General features: G+C 37.9%; 1 protein-coding gene across 2 annotated transcripts in view; it reads left to right on the forward strand.

Annotated features, from left to right (window-relative positions):
• LOC127988354 (DENN domain-containing protein 1B) overlaps window positions 1-15,352 on the forward strand; it is a 91,097-nt gene that overhangs the window by 14,612 nt on the left and 61,133 nt on the right. For both annotated transcript variants that reach the window (XM_052591089.1, XM_052591090.1), the window contains exon 3: window positions 6,797-6,840. In XM_052591089.1, the coding sequence (XP_052447049.1) occupies window positions 6,797-6,840 (44 nt within the window). The remainder of the gene's footprint in view (window positions 1-6,796; window positions 6,841-15,352) is intronic.

A 15,352-nucleotide genomic window follows, 5' to 3' on the forward strand; every position in this document is an offset into this window, starting at 1 on the left:
AGCTTTTTATATTCATAACAAAAGCGTTACTTGGCCCTTTAGATACTTATATATTTTTTGTGTGTGTAAGAGGATGCATATTATCTTGCTGTCCCCCATGCACTGCTCATTAAATTTGAATGATAGTAGAATATTGTCAAATCATACAATAAAAAAATATCTTATGAATATTTTGTTAAATAAGAGATTACTTAATTTGTATTGATCAGTTGGTAATAAAAACAATGTAAAAAAGAAAAAAAAAGAAGAGTTTGTCCATGTCCACTGAATTGTTGTCCACCCTGTCGTATTGAGGAATCCGCCCCTTTAAGAAAAGGCCCTCCTCTTTAGTGACATCAGATCAACAGATTTTTTTTTTCTTCAGTGGTGGGAATTTCAACGGCTGAGGTGAATAAGTTGGTGACTTTTCAACTGACATATTTTCCTCTTCTGCAGTTTGCTTACTTGCTTTGCCAAAGCTTAACCTGTCCATCCTGTCGAATACACTATTTTCAAAATATGTAAGTTTAGATATGCCAAATCCTCTTCAACAACAAGACTAAATATTTAGCAAATCATAGTTTGTTGTAAGCTAATATGCTAATTGAAGCCACTTAGACTCGGTACACATGTGGACACATGACAGGGGGGGACATAGCATTCATAATAACCCTGTTTAGGAAAGGGAAATCGTAACTTTCAGAAAATATAATTTGCGTCTTAATTTTGCAATGAAAACATATTTAACAGTTCAGGGTGGACATATCTTATGGATTAAGCTTTGAATAATGGCCCATAATTATAAAAAAAAAAAATGTGAGGGAGCTCAGCTAATATGTGTCTATAGTACTTGAGTGTCTACTACAGGGGTCTCCAAACTCTGTCCTGAAGGGCCGGTGTCCTGCACAGTTTAGCTCCAACTTACCACAGCACACTTGCCTGGAAGTTTCTAGTATGTCTAGTACAGCCTCAATTAGCTGGTTCAGGTGTGTTTTATTAGGGTTTGAGCTAAACTCTGCAGGACACCGGCCCTCCAGGACTGAGTTTGGAGACCCCTGGTCTACTATATATGATAAAACATAAAGCGAATGGGGAATTAAAACCAACATTTTTGAGTATTGTGAGGGTTGAAAGGCACTCTATGGTGATATTGACCCATGAATTTAAATATCAAGTTCTCTGTGGAGAAAATGAGTTTCACTCTCCATACCCACACCTGTGACTATGCATCAGCTTAATCATAAATGACTGTATGCAGTGTGCCTAATTCCTTTAATTCGTTTATTTATTTCAGACACACATCTGCCTCTGCATTTCACTTTTCTTCACCAATTTCTCTACTGACTGACACTCTTCTCCCACTGTATGTTCTATACTGCCCAGCCCTAGTTGAAACGTCTGTCAAGTTAGTCTACCCCTCTTCCTGTGCTTGGGGGCGTGTGTGTGTGTGTGTCTATCTGTCTGTCTGTTTCCGTGTCTGTGTGTGCCCACTGGCTCGGGCGCTTCGCAGACCTGCTGGGAACAGGAGCGGCCTCAGTGTGTCAAGCCCAGGAGGGGAGCCCGTTGGGGAGCGAGAGGGGCGAGAGGGGGATTAAGCAGCCCCAGGTCTGTCACGGTGACATTTCTCTCCCTGGCTCAGCAGCAGGGGTTGGGTTTACCCTCCTAACCTTCAACTTTCAGCCTTAACCCATTAATCCCTTTGTGTCTGCCCGCCCCGCGCAAACACACTCACAATATGGCAGCAGGAGGCTGCGGAGGCAAGGAGCCGGGGTCCCTTTGACAGCTTTTCACCCGCAGACAAGGGCCTTCATCTCTCTACATTCCCCAGTGTACAAACCTCCCCCTTACAAAAAAAAAAAAAAGGGTGACAGTTGGTCACCCAATCGGTCATTTTTGCATGTTTTTTTCATTTTTGAGAACTGTGTATGGGAGATTAATTGCAAAATAAGCTCATGTTTGAACAGAAACCTATCTTTATTCCCCAACGTTGGTTGGTATTAGTGTTACCTGAGTGCGCCAGGTGCTGTCGTCTTTCTTAAAAAGTTCCAAAACGTGTTTACATCTTGGCTTTGAGTAATCGTTCTAGATGGCAAGTATTTGACTGCATTGCTCAGATTCAGATCCGGATCTGGCTTGTGGAAGGGACAGAGCGGGTGTACATAATAAAAGAGCTCATCTGAATTTTTGGGGCTTTTCATGTGAGGTAACCCCCCCCCCCCCCAAACCCGTCCTTCCAAAATCCCACCGGGATAGAGATTTGCAAGTCCTTTGCCTCTGTGTATGAATAAGCATGTGTCTCAAGGTATTTTTGAATCCGTAAGAACACGGGAGCCTCCAGGATATGCAGCACAGAAGGTGCGTGGTTGGAGGGCAATCCCCTCTATTACCCCTCCCTCTCACCTATCGCTTTCTCTTGCCTCCATTTGTGCCGTTGCATCTCTCGTTATTACACTTTTTATCGTCTTTTCCCTCTTCTTTGTTTTTATATCAAAGCAGTTCACGCAAGACTGTAGTGTCCTGCACTGTGGCTTCTGTTTGAACATTACTCTTGTTTAACTATGATGCAGTTTGTGATCACGTGTGGTTGTTTTCCACCATTCGAAAGTTAGGGAATTTATAATATGTTTGGAAGAAATGTCGTATGTTCACCGAGGGTGCATTTATTTGAACAAAGAACAGAACAGTTGGTAAATTGGTGAAGTTGCACTTAAGGTGTCCCGAGTTCGAATCCCATTTCGAACTCATTTCGTGAACCTCTCCCGATCACATCCCTCTCTGTCTCTCACTCGCTTTCTGTCAGATCTCCACTGTCCCATCAAGAAAAAAAAAGAAAAAAGAACATTCTGACCCAAAACTTTTAAATGGTTGAACGAAATGACTGAATGAATAAACAAATGACAGAATGACTGAATGAAGGACTGAATTAATAAATAAGAAAGAGAACTTAGAATGACTTTGACTTAAACTGGCTCACAGTGAACTGATTTATTTGTTTGTGACTCCCTTTTTGTGCAAATTCAATGCAAAGTAGTTGTTTTTTTAATAGTTCTTTTATTATTCTCATTTTATTATTTTTCTCTATCTCACATGAGTTCCAATCCCAATCTAGTTATTATGTTGTGATGAATCACTTTGTATTGAAGCTTTACAGTGATAACGCTGTAAAAATGATGGGTTAAAAACAGCCCAGCACTGGGTGAAATATGGACAACGTTTAACCCATCCTTTTGGGTAGTTTTAACACAACTATTTCTTAAAAATGAACACAAAAGAGATCGGAAATTAACATCCATTAAGTTGAATAAATAATTGAGTATCAAACTTTTTTTATTTAATATTATTTTGTAATAAATGTTCACCTTTTGATTGATTTCTAATGTATTTATGTAGCAATTTTCAAACAATTGGTATGTTAAATTGAACTACCCAGAAGGTTGGGTTCAACATTTAACCCAACAACTCCTTTTTAAGAAGATAAAATAAATGATGAGCGGTCACAGCATTTAAAATATACACTGTCATACATTTATGGAAATTGTAAGCTAAACTGTTGAAGATGTTATTGTCAGCTACCCATCATCCCCTCGGTCTCCGTGCGTATCTCTTCTTTCTGTTCTCTTTCCCTCTCTGTCCCTCGTGTTCCTCTTTCTCTCCCTGGCAGTGGTTCCCATCCGCTCACCCATAAAATCAGCATAAAATTGACCTGACTCTGCCAGATCAGATGGAGGAGTTGGTCTTCAGATCCCTGGGGAGAAGGAAATTCAGTCTTTGTAAAAATATTATAAGACAAGGTCCGTGAAATCTCACAATGGGATTATGTAATGCACCTTTGCCAGTCTTTCCCTCCTCCCTTTCCCTTTTCTGAACTCTGGTCAGCACTGGTGGAGAAGATGTGGGCATATTTAATTTTGCTCTGCAGTGCAATGACTACGGTGGATTTGGAAGATAAAAAATAAAAAAAGAAGGGGGTTAAGTAATGAAAAATGGAGAGATCCATCCGGTGAAGGAAGGTTGGAGGTTGAAGTTGGGTTCATGCCCGACATGCTAAATCATCAGAGCGTTCATTGTGCTAGTCACCGCTTCGTCTGCCATTAGTTCCAGCAGAACTGAATCATCACATCAGCACTGTTGCTGTGGATTAGAGCAGAATGCAGAAGCAGGAGTTTTGGTTCAAATATGATGGGAAGTTCATATTGTTAGTCTCTAAATTGATGCTGACATCCACGAAAGAGGAAACCGTTAGCATGCAAATACACTAAATTTAACTCTACTCCCTGATCTGGTTCAGTGATATAGCTGCTGTTTGTTTGTCGATGTAACCTGAAACCTAAAAATAAAAACGTAGGCTGCCGCAGCTAAATTTGGTTGTCAATTCACTCTTTAGTGCTTAATCCTGTTGTGTACACACACTTCAGTCATTTACAGGAGTGACAACCGTATTCTACAAAAGAACTGTGGAAAATTTAGGTAGAGGCAACCGCTTTTACAGAAATTCTACACCGTGTGTACAGAACAACAACTAGTTGTTTTTTAAACGCATGATGAGACAAAGCTTCCATTAGCTACAGTAAAAATGGATGGGCACTATTTGAATGGGTTCCTATGGAGACCGGAACAGAAGAGCATCCAATCAGAAGTTAGAATTCGTAATGGCGGCACTCTTCGTTTACTCAGGAAAAAGGTCTGTATGCACTGCTCAAGAAATCTCCGTGATTGAAGTACGTCTTGGCTTATTAGTGTCGCCAGATCTTGCTAGCAAAAGACAATGGCAAATAAGAACAAGCCTCTTATCAACTTAAATCAAAACTCTTATGTAAGCTACACACCAAAGCCTATTTTATTAAACTGGTTTGCTTTGTGAGCTGAGTACAAACAACAAGCCCAAAGATAAATAATAAGTGCTGCTTATAGTAAGTGGACATGGCAACAGTATGCGAAGTAGCCTTCCAAACATAAAAAGAACATTAAAATCTGAACAGAACAACACTTTGGTTGCTGTAAAGCTATTTTGGTCAAAAGAAAAAGTGAGATCATTGCTGTGTTTACTGTAGTCAATTTGGATACAAGACAGTTATTTAGTGGATTCACTCTTGTATTTAAATGTGGTTGTCATTACTGAAACTTTGACGTATGTATGTGGCACTGCTAGTGTTATAAATGGTTTCAAGGAAGTACTTTTTTTGCCTTAAAGACTTTTAGTCCTTTCTTTGTCGGCTTGGTCTTAAGATTTCACATTATCACAATTTTGGTAAAATTCCGCAACAAAATAGTTTATCAACAATGAAAGGATCTATGTAGCTGAGCTCACACACAAGTCACTTTCAAAGCAAGCAGCTTTCCGTTGTTTTAGAGCCCGAATCTGCTTGACCATCATGAAATCTTTCTCCCTTATGCAAAACTCCCAGTCGCATGATTCCTACCGACTGGATTCGGCCGTGAAATTTTGCTGCTCAACCATAAATGTGACCTGACCACACATTGAGTCGTGCGTCATAGTTGTTGTACTAGTTCTGTGTGATCATCTGATCTCTCCTAAGAGCATATTCATATTACAACAAACAGGATATTTGAACTTCCTGTAACCGACTGGTCAGATGAAGTGTCATTCATACTATAAAATCGACCTAATTCTGAAGAAAACAATGATTGTGTAGCTATTTGCAGCTTTCTTTTTGATCGCCAAATATTTTGTGTAGTTATGTAGCAAACTGTTGATTCACTGATTCACCCGAACGGCTTCTTTTTAATTTTCTTTTCTAAATTAAGAATAAAATTAAGACTTTTGTGTTATTGAAGATCTAGTTATTGAAAAATGTATGCTCGGGAAAAAAAAAGAAAGAAAATGTTGCAAATAGAGGTGGATTCTTTGTGATGTTTATAGCATAAAATACTGCATTGAAATCTAATGGAGTTGTGAAGAGAGCAAAGATTTCCACTGCTGTTGTTATATGGCGGTGTTGGATCAGCTGTACCTTGCACAGCTCATATGAGAGTGTTTGTGTGGGTCTGTGCACAAGCTCATTGTCTGGTTTCAGGGTCCTCTCGTTGACCTTCAGCAGACATTGAGTTGTTGTTTTGTGGTCCAAGCTGATCTTTCTGCAGTGAGTCATAGCAGAGGCGTCTGGAGTTTTGCCTTATTATGTGTCACAAGGCGTGCCGTTTTTTAACGGCTGCACACACTTATGACAGATTATGGCATTTAACCAGAAATCAAAACGGCACTCAGCTGTTTAAAACTATATTAATAACTGCTATCATGATACTGAGTTAATGTTACGTTAGTTACATCTAAACAGTGGTTAGCAGACATGCTGTGACGGATATATGCCCCTTTCACCAAAAAAGACTAACTGGAATAATCATATAATACATTTATTATTATTATTTTATTTGTTTTTATATATAAATCTGTTTTACGCGAAAAAAAAAAAAAAACGAATAATCAAATAATTGAAATTATCACCTTTAACATAAATGAGTTATAAATTGATTCATATTTTGAATGGGTACATTATATTTTTAACGACTGCAGTAAAGGCTTTCCTTTTAACAAATTTAGGTGTGAAATATTAATGCAGCGCCACACATCTGCTGTTTCTGCAGGTAGTGGAGTATTGTCTGTGTCTCCCTGTGTTTCTAAAGGCCTCTATCTAACCGGATGACATTTGCATATGCAGAGCGTTCCGTGCCTGCGCTCGCTGCCGCGGTGTGCCGACACATAGGAGAATCCACCCTTGCCCCCACCCCCTTCATTAATATGTATGTGTTCTGAACGGTGCGTGGTTGCTGATTAATGCTGTCTGTCAATTTCTTACAGATCCGACAGTGCTGTGGAAGTTCCCTCAGGACTTTGGAGACCAGGTTGGAGACAGCGGAACTTTTTTTTTTTTCTCTCCATAACCCCCCCCACCCCCAAACACCACCACATCCACGACCCCTCCTGCTCCTAAAGACCTCCCTCCTTCCTCTCTTCCTTCCTTTTCTCTATCTCTATCTCTCTCTCTCTCCCTCTGCCATGCGGTGTGATGTTGCTGATAATGAAAAGCAGTGAGCAGGTCTTCAATAAGCGTTGTTCTGGTAATTATCAGCTGGCAGTGATGTGAATGGGTGCGGATGGAGCAGCTTCGTACGCCCACCGCTGTATCTCACACTAGTACAGCTGTGTGTCGCTTATGAGTTGCCACTATATCACACTAGTAACGCATAACAATATTTACTGAGAAATTGATTGTTAACCAAAATAATCAGTTGATATTTGGCTGTTTTGAGATTGTCACAACTCATTCAACCTAGTGTGTTTAATGATAGATATATATATATATATATATATATATATATATATATATATATATATATATTTTTTTTTTTTTACATATATATTTTTATAAATATATTTTGAAAATATTTTAAATATAATTAAATGTGTATTTATAGTTTATGTAAAGGCGTTTATCTTAAAATGAATGTATTAAGAATTAAAAATGAAACGTGAATATTTTCAAATTTTCTTTGAATGCTACATAAAATTTAATTAAATTGTAAATGTTATATTTTATTGTATTTTAAATGCTCATTTAAGTATGAAAGGTTATAAATAGTATTATTATTATTATTATACACTAATGAATTATACATTTCAATTAATATATATTGAACTATATTCAATATTTTTATTTATTTATTTGTATATGTTAAAATACTTCTATTAGGGGTGCAACGGTTCAACTTACTCATGGTTCGGTTCGTATCATGGTTTTAGAGTCACTTCGGTATGGTTCGGTATGTGCTACGTTTAGGGTAATAATAATCTAAATAATTTATCTAACTACAAGCAACAGCACAATTAAATACAAAAGAGTAAAGATACAAATAAAATAAACAGTGATTTTCAGGGGGGTTTTTAACATTAGTTTTTTAGGCACAGAAATTGAATAAAGTGATCAGATGTAAAAGATCCTTTCATATTTTACTATATAAATTAAAGATGAATCTTTATTAAAGTTGCAAAAGCTATTTAACAAAAGCAGTGAGTGATTTCCTTGTTGTTGCTGTTGTTAGATGAATATGTACCGGTAGCTGTCAATAAGAAGTTTTATATATGTATCAGTGTTTCCTAAAGACTTACACTCTGTGTGGCGGCACTTCCCCCGGGGGAAATGTGTATGTATGTAATGTAAATATGAAGACAACTGGTTCCCTTCAAAGATACATTAATATAAAAAGACCCATGCCATGTTTTGACTTTGAAACATGCAGAGCTCGTGCTTATTCGACGAAGACAAAGCATTTTGGAAAATCTGTTTGTGGTGGTCAGTGTTGGTGGGCCGCCACAAATAGATCTGTGCTTAGGAAAGACAATACTATACAGCGGTGGCTCCTGCCAATTCTCTCAGGGTGGGGGCAAATGTTTGTTCGATTAATGAGGAAAGGTCACCCATTCAATTGATAAATTAACGGCTAGTTAAATATGTAAAGGGAACTGAATTACTATAGTATTATTTAAAAATAAACTGACATTAGGAATCAGTATCTTGCTCTCCTTATGTTTCTATATGTGTGTTAACACAATTCAGCAGCAAATGAAGACTGACGCCAGGACGTGGTTTTTCCCCCCAAAATATTTTAAGGTTACTTCAATTTTAGTTTAATAAGAAATAATTGAAGTCACGTAAATCACTGTTTACACAACTCACTTATATTACACTGCTGATTTATATCACATTCCTCACTTACATTACACTACTTACTTAAATTACTCGCTTATATTACACTGCTCCCTAATATCCATATGCATCTTTGCTCTTTCGAGTTTATTCACCCCTTCTCCGAGAGATGATGCATGCCGGTGACACCTGTAGTAGTTGTCCATGCGATGTCCGTCACGCTCTCGCGATGGAACAAAATGCAGCGATAAATTCACAGAATACCACTTCCTCGTTTATACGACTTCCCGCCCTTCGTAGATACTTGTTTGATGTTTAAATTTGGTCTTGGTTGTCTTAATTCTTTAATTGCCAATTTCTCATTATTGCTACGACAAATGAATGGTATTTCTTTCAATGACACGATAGAATTAATCTGTCCTGAGGTAATGTTCGCCGTGATGTCGATCAAGTTCAGCTGACAAAGGCATAGTTGTCCCCGTCCCTCTGGTTTTTGTTTATTTGTTTCTTTTTTCACATTTGATAAAAAAATATTAAAGTAGTTTGTCATTTTTTTTTCTTGTTGTTAAAAGTTTTTAAATATTATTGGATCTCACTGTTCCCACCAGTCGTTGTACAAGTGAAGGTTACACAAAATGACAAAAGCATGTTAGTGCGAGACCTCCCAGAACTCACTGAGTTTGCATTGCAGTGCCTGCAGTTCGAAAAAAAAAATATCTTTGTTTGAATGGAAGTCTATGAGAGCACTAGGGGCAAATCTCAGTTTGACAGAAATCGCCCAAAAATGGGCGGTGCTACACAAAATGCGACTCAACGCTGATTGGACTATTTAGAGGCAGCGCAAACAGTCTAGAATAGTGAAAGTACTGTAATAAAAAGTCTTCAATACATGAAAAGATAAAACAAATATCTTAATGATCATTTTAAGTCGTCGTATATTTTGGGAATGGGAAAAAATGTAAAAGGCAATAAAGCCTATCGATTGTTAAACTTTAAAATTATTTCATTATTGGCATTTACAATTAATTGGATTTCATTTAATTTCCATTTCATTCATAGTAAACTATTGTAGCTTCTGGCTAGGTTGCTTCCCCAAAGGTAGAAAAGACTAATAACAATATTTGACATATTATTCAATTAGTATTGGTAATATATATCACTAGTATCAGTAAAATCTGTGTCCCATTCACGAAGAGAGACACTATATGACAAAGTAGGGAGGACTCTACCATTTAAATGCTGTAACTTGACATAATTTACAATGCATATAACAATGCACATTGGTATGTAGTAAAATGTAATCGTAGCCTATGTAATTAAAATTAATTTCAATAAATTGAAATATTGTTAAAAATCACACATTATTTGTAATATCACGTATAATAGACCGTTTTTGTGCCATGAGTACTTGGAGGATTTGCCCCCCCTGCTACCACCTCGAGTATATTTCAAACCTGTAGGAAGCACTGTGGTATTTTTGTGGACGGTATGATATGGCACACCTCTAATATATATACATACACTATAAATAATACACTATAAATAAAGAATGTTGAACATATATATCTATATATATATATATATATATATATATATATATATATATATATATATATAGATAGATATATATATATATATATATAGATATATATATATATATATAGATATATATATATATATATATATATATATATATATATATATATATATATATAGATATATAGATATATATATATAGATATATAGATATATAGATATATATAGATATATATAGATATAGATATATAGATATAGATAGATAGATAGATTTATCTCTATCTGTCTATCTATTGAGTGCTAACCGAATAATGGAACATCTTTTAAATGTATCACTTTATCTGCCTTTTAATTACACTTTTTTCCAAGTAGGCGTTGGAAAACTTGTAAAATTCTGATCAGTCAAAGAAGAAATGGTATGTTTGCACTTGTGTTGTTGGCTGGAGCTCGAGTTTAGTTCAGGTCATGTGTTCTCTGCACAAGGAGAAGTGGGTCTGGTCCTGGGTCATGGTGCAGCGCTGTGGTTTTCACACTTTTTTTTCTGCTCGCTCGGCCTCAAAGGTCTCCATGTACAAGCCTCCCCTCTCGCGCAAAGCCAATTGGGCGCTTCATTCCGAACTAAAATGAGAAACGCAAGAAAGTAGACGTGACCGTGTGCACTTTGTGCACTTCATCAGGCTTTTGCGGCGATGCTTCAAAAACTCTTTCTTGGCCAGCAAGAACAAAAAGCGAGAAGTGCGATTTAAATAAAACAACTAAGAAAACTCTACTCCTTGTTTGGTGACAAGATCGTTTCTAGTTTAAGATGTGTACAGATGGATCAGCCTTTTCCACATTGACATAAAGGCTCTCATTGAGTCGCCTCATTACCAGGATTAGGCTCTTTTGGCGTCTTTGTACGGCTGCTCCCTCTCTAGCCGCTGAAATCCCTTCTTTCCCCCAAGTTAGCCAGCATATGGCAGCAGCAGCTCCGATCTCTACAGGCCTCCTTTGTTTATCCTCTTATTGTTGCGGCGCGTAATGACAGTTGTAGGCCGTAGATCGGGGTGGAGGGGTTACTTTACCCCAGGGGAGCGAGAGAGAGAGAGAGAGGGCGAGGGAAGAGACGGAGACAGACAGGACTGTGGATTATGGAAATATGAATTGATTTTTTTTTTTATCCTCCTCTCTTCCACTAGCCGCTCTGCTCGAATAGGGACTCTAAATGAGGGGCGAACAGACTGGAGGCTGGCACAGAGGGCGGCGAAATATGAAGTGTGGTCCCGCGGCCCCAGAGACTCGCCGTGGCCGCAGTCACCTACAGCTGCCATGTGGAGCGGCTCGAGCGCCGTATATATCTGAATCACAAGGAGGCCATTTTTTGCAAATGAAGCAGACAGATGGAAAAGCGAGACTTTATCGCCCCGATGTCTCTCAGATCTTTTTCCGGATGTCAGTTTAAAGGGAGAAATAAAAGAAAATAAACAGATATGCATATGCGGGTTATTCTCTCGTATTTCTTGTTTCGGTGCTCGCCTTTATTTGACATGATTTGAAGTTATTTGAAAGGATTTACTGCGAAGCGCCTTGTGTTTTCATTGATTGTGGGTTAAGGAGCGGCAGCTTGTAAATAACTGGAGAGATTAGCTGTTCTTGTCTTTAACAGTGAATGTGTCTCCGTGCTATGAACCCTTTATAGTCTCGTGTGCTAGCCGGTTTGTGGTCGGTGTGTGATCTCAACGGGAAGTTTCATCTGTAATTATTGAGGAACACTAAGAAATCTCAAATCACTTTTTTCTTGATGCTTTATAGCAGCGTGCAGCATATTAGTGAGGCTTTTTATTAACATGCGTGGTTATGGTTATTAGCAGGCCCACATGGAATCTGTACTCACGGAAAGCTTGAAAGATTTCCATAAGTATTTATCTGTCGTACATGTAGTTTTACTAATTTTGTCATGCTTTCAGCTAGATGTGAGTGTAGTACTCCCAAGTTTTCTGTAACACATTTCTCCTTGATTCTGTTTTCTGTCCGTCTCCTTACATCCTGTGAGTTTTCCACCATACTATATGGGTGTGTCCTTTGTATATGTATTATGTATATATAAATGTGCACCCATACAGTATATGTTTTGAAAAATGTATATATATGAAATATATATATATATGAAAAAAAAAAAAAAAAAAAAAAAAAAAAATATATATATATATATATATATATATATATATATATATATATATATATATATATATAATATGAAATATGTATAATACACATTCAGTATATATTTTGAATATATTTATATTATTATATTTCATATTATATATTAAATATATATATATATATATATATATATATATATATATATATATATATATATATATATTTAATATAAAATATATATTTAATATAAAATATATATTTAATATATAATATGAAATATAATAATATAAATATATATATTCAAAATATATACTGAATGTGTATTATACATAATAAATAAACAGTATGCATACATATATTATGTAAACAAACAAAAACATTTATTTTGGATGCAGTTAATAATGATAAATCAATTTGACAGAACTATATTATTCATTTAAAATTAAATAATTATTACACTTAGCATTCTTTTTATTAATGGCAAACATGAAATTATGTGAAGGAGAGAAGGAAGAAATGTCAAAACATTATTTAAAAATAAATTATAGATAGATTTATTAGAATTATTGTCACATATGAATTTGATACTACTACTACTACTACTACTACTACTAATAATAATAATAATACTAATAATAAATTATGTGATCATTCCACTGAGCTTTTTTTTTTTTTTTTTTTTTTTTTAAGAATAGGAAATGATGAAGAAAGTTAATAGATCAGACTAAATATCTAATCTGAAATCTGATAGGGTGAGTCGTTTTCAAAATAGCCCATTTCCAATAGCCACACATCAGTCGTCTTCTATGTAAATGTTGCAGGTTTTTACATGTGAGCTGTAATGAATTAATATGTTTATTGAATATTTATTTTTACCAAATCATTGTTTTATAAAACAATGAACCATCAGAGGTCATGTTAAACTAGATGTGGGGTCAGGCAAGACCTGATATTCTGCATTTAGACGATTGTCATATTGTTATTCTTGTTTATCTATCTCAAACTTAACCTTTAACCTTGACCTCATCATACCCATCCTCGAGATCTACATAGTATTCCAGTGGGAAAAGCGGGGCTAACATCACATTCCAAGCCACCAGCGGAGTGTGTTTGACCTGATGGATGTTGGAGAGTTTCACAGGAGCCTCCAGATGTCACCCGGCCCTCCATCTCCTTAGTTAGGTGGCGAACCGGCATGCTGAGTGAAGCTACAGCTCATGTAACAAAGCGAGAAACTGCGTCCCCCGAGCCTCGCGGGGCAAATATTTGTCTAGCTTTGACACAGTGTACAATCATATGCCCCAAGCCTGACACTTCATGATTGGTAGCCTTTCCCCCCAGCTTCACCCCCTCCTCTGCAGGACACGCACCAGCAGCCCGGGGGTGAGGCCAACCAGTGGAGCATCATCAAGGAGCACGAAGAGCGCCGGTGCGGTTTCAACGCTTTAACATGGAGGGCATGAGCTGTGATTGAGGAGAACATGGAGGAATGGAAAGGGGGGGCCATGCCTTGCTCATGGGGTATCCCTTACTTGTCTCATTTTGGAGATTTTTCTTCAGTTCAGATCTCTAGAGAGCGGGTAATGCTAGGGCCGAGCCCAGTTAGCTGGCCTTTGCGTCGGGCTAGTCGAAACTCCCTCGCTAAGGCCACGCTGTTGCCCGTGGCATCTGATTACCCTGACCTTAGGGCGTTGAGAACGGAAAAAAGCGTTCTCCTCACGGTTTTATCTGTTTGTGGTGCCAGAAACGCTAGAGGGTGCTTATAGGAAACAGTCTTCATTACATTGGATGTCTCAGGCGTTGACTTATCATCATCAAGGAAGTGACATCTTGCAAAAAATAAAAGAATATTTCTCGGTCTCATGTCCTCTTTGAAAGTGGAATGGGATTATTGGCTCCACGTAGGTTTTACTTCCCTCTGCAGCCACAGTTTCAGTCCACCTACTGAAGTGAAATTAAGAACTGCATGGTGACCTTCCATTGTTGAAATATAATCGTTAAGTATCTTCAACCTGAGCTGCAAATTTTATAATCTCAGTCAAGGAATGAAATGCTTGTCGTTGGTCCAGAGTGGAGGATGTCCTGGTTTGGTGGAGGACGAGAAAAAGAGAGAGCGAGATAGATAGAGAGAGCGGGAGGGGGTGGTGGTTGCTTTTCTCAGAGACTCCACTCACTTGATGTTGCTTCTAGCCACAGCTGAGAGAAGGAGAGAGAGCGAGAGTGAGCGAGCGAGCGATCGCGCGGTCCAATGGGAGTTGACAGCTTAAACGCAGAAAATCCCCCAGGCCACTTGGCACTCAATTAATGATGTTTCTGGCTCTGCGGTTCTCGGGCATATGTAGCTGAATCTCAGCTTGGCCCAGTAGAATATCAGTTGTGTATTCTGAAGAGCAAAAACCGTTCACCCGTCACATTAATGTATTCATCGCAGAGAATTTTGGAGAGTCTATCCTCCTGCGTTTGCTTACAAAAATGAAGTAAAACCTTGTTGTTTGTACACAGCTTTAGTAGCCTAAATATCATTGAGACTTGCGTGTGGTCTTTTTCACTTTGAACCACCCAGAAATGTCCTTCCAACTATGTAGCTTATTGATTCACGCAAACGGTCTAATACGCTAAAGTGGACTGAATTTCGGCATTCATTTGGAATGTTAGGCATTGAAACAATCGTACACAATTTTTCCTCATTCAGAGTTCACTATTTGGCTCAGAGGCCAGTTTTTGTTTTTTACACTATAAAACTCTGGTTTCCAGTGTCCACGGGCCTAGTGAAGTTGGTGTTGCAAGGCTTGGGGTGGTTAGCGTGGAGGTTGTGTATCCACACTGCCCCGTGTCTCGTCCCAGTGGTCCTGTCACGTACTTGTCAGTTCTTTAAGTGGGCAGAGGATCAATACATCACCTGCTACATTTCCTTAAGCAGTCTCGCACAGACGGCGTGTTTGCGCGGGAAAGAAATAACCTCTGTGCCAGCACACCGAATATTAGCTTCTTTCCACCTAAGGGTCAGCGCAAGAAGCCGCGAAAAGAAAAGG

Source organism: Carassius gibelio, chromosome B22 (assembly GCF_023724105.1).
Source record: "Carassius gibelio isolate Cgi1373 ecotype wild population from Czech Republic chromosome B22, carGib1.2-hapl.c, whole genome shotgun sequence".
NCBI classification, from domain to species: Eukaryota; Metazoa; Chordata; class Actinopteri; order Cypriniformes; family Cyprinidae; genus Carassius; species Carassius gibelio.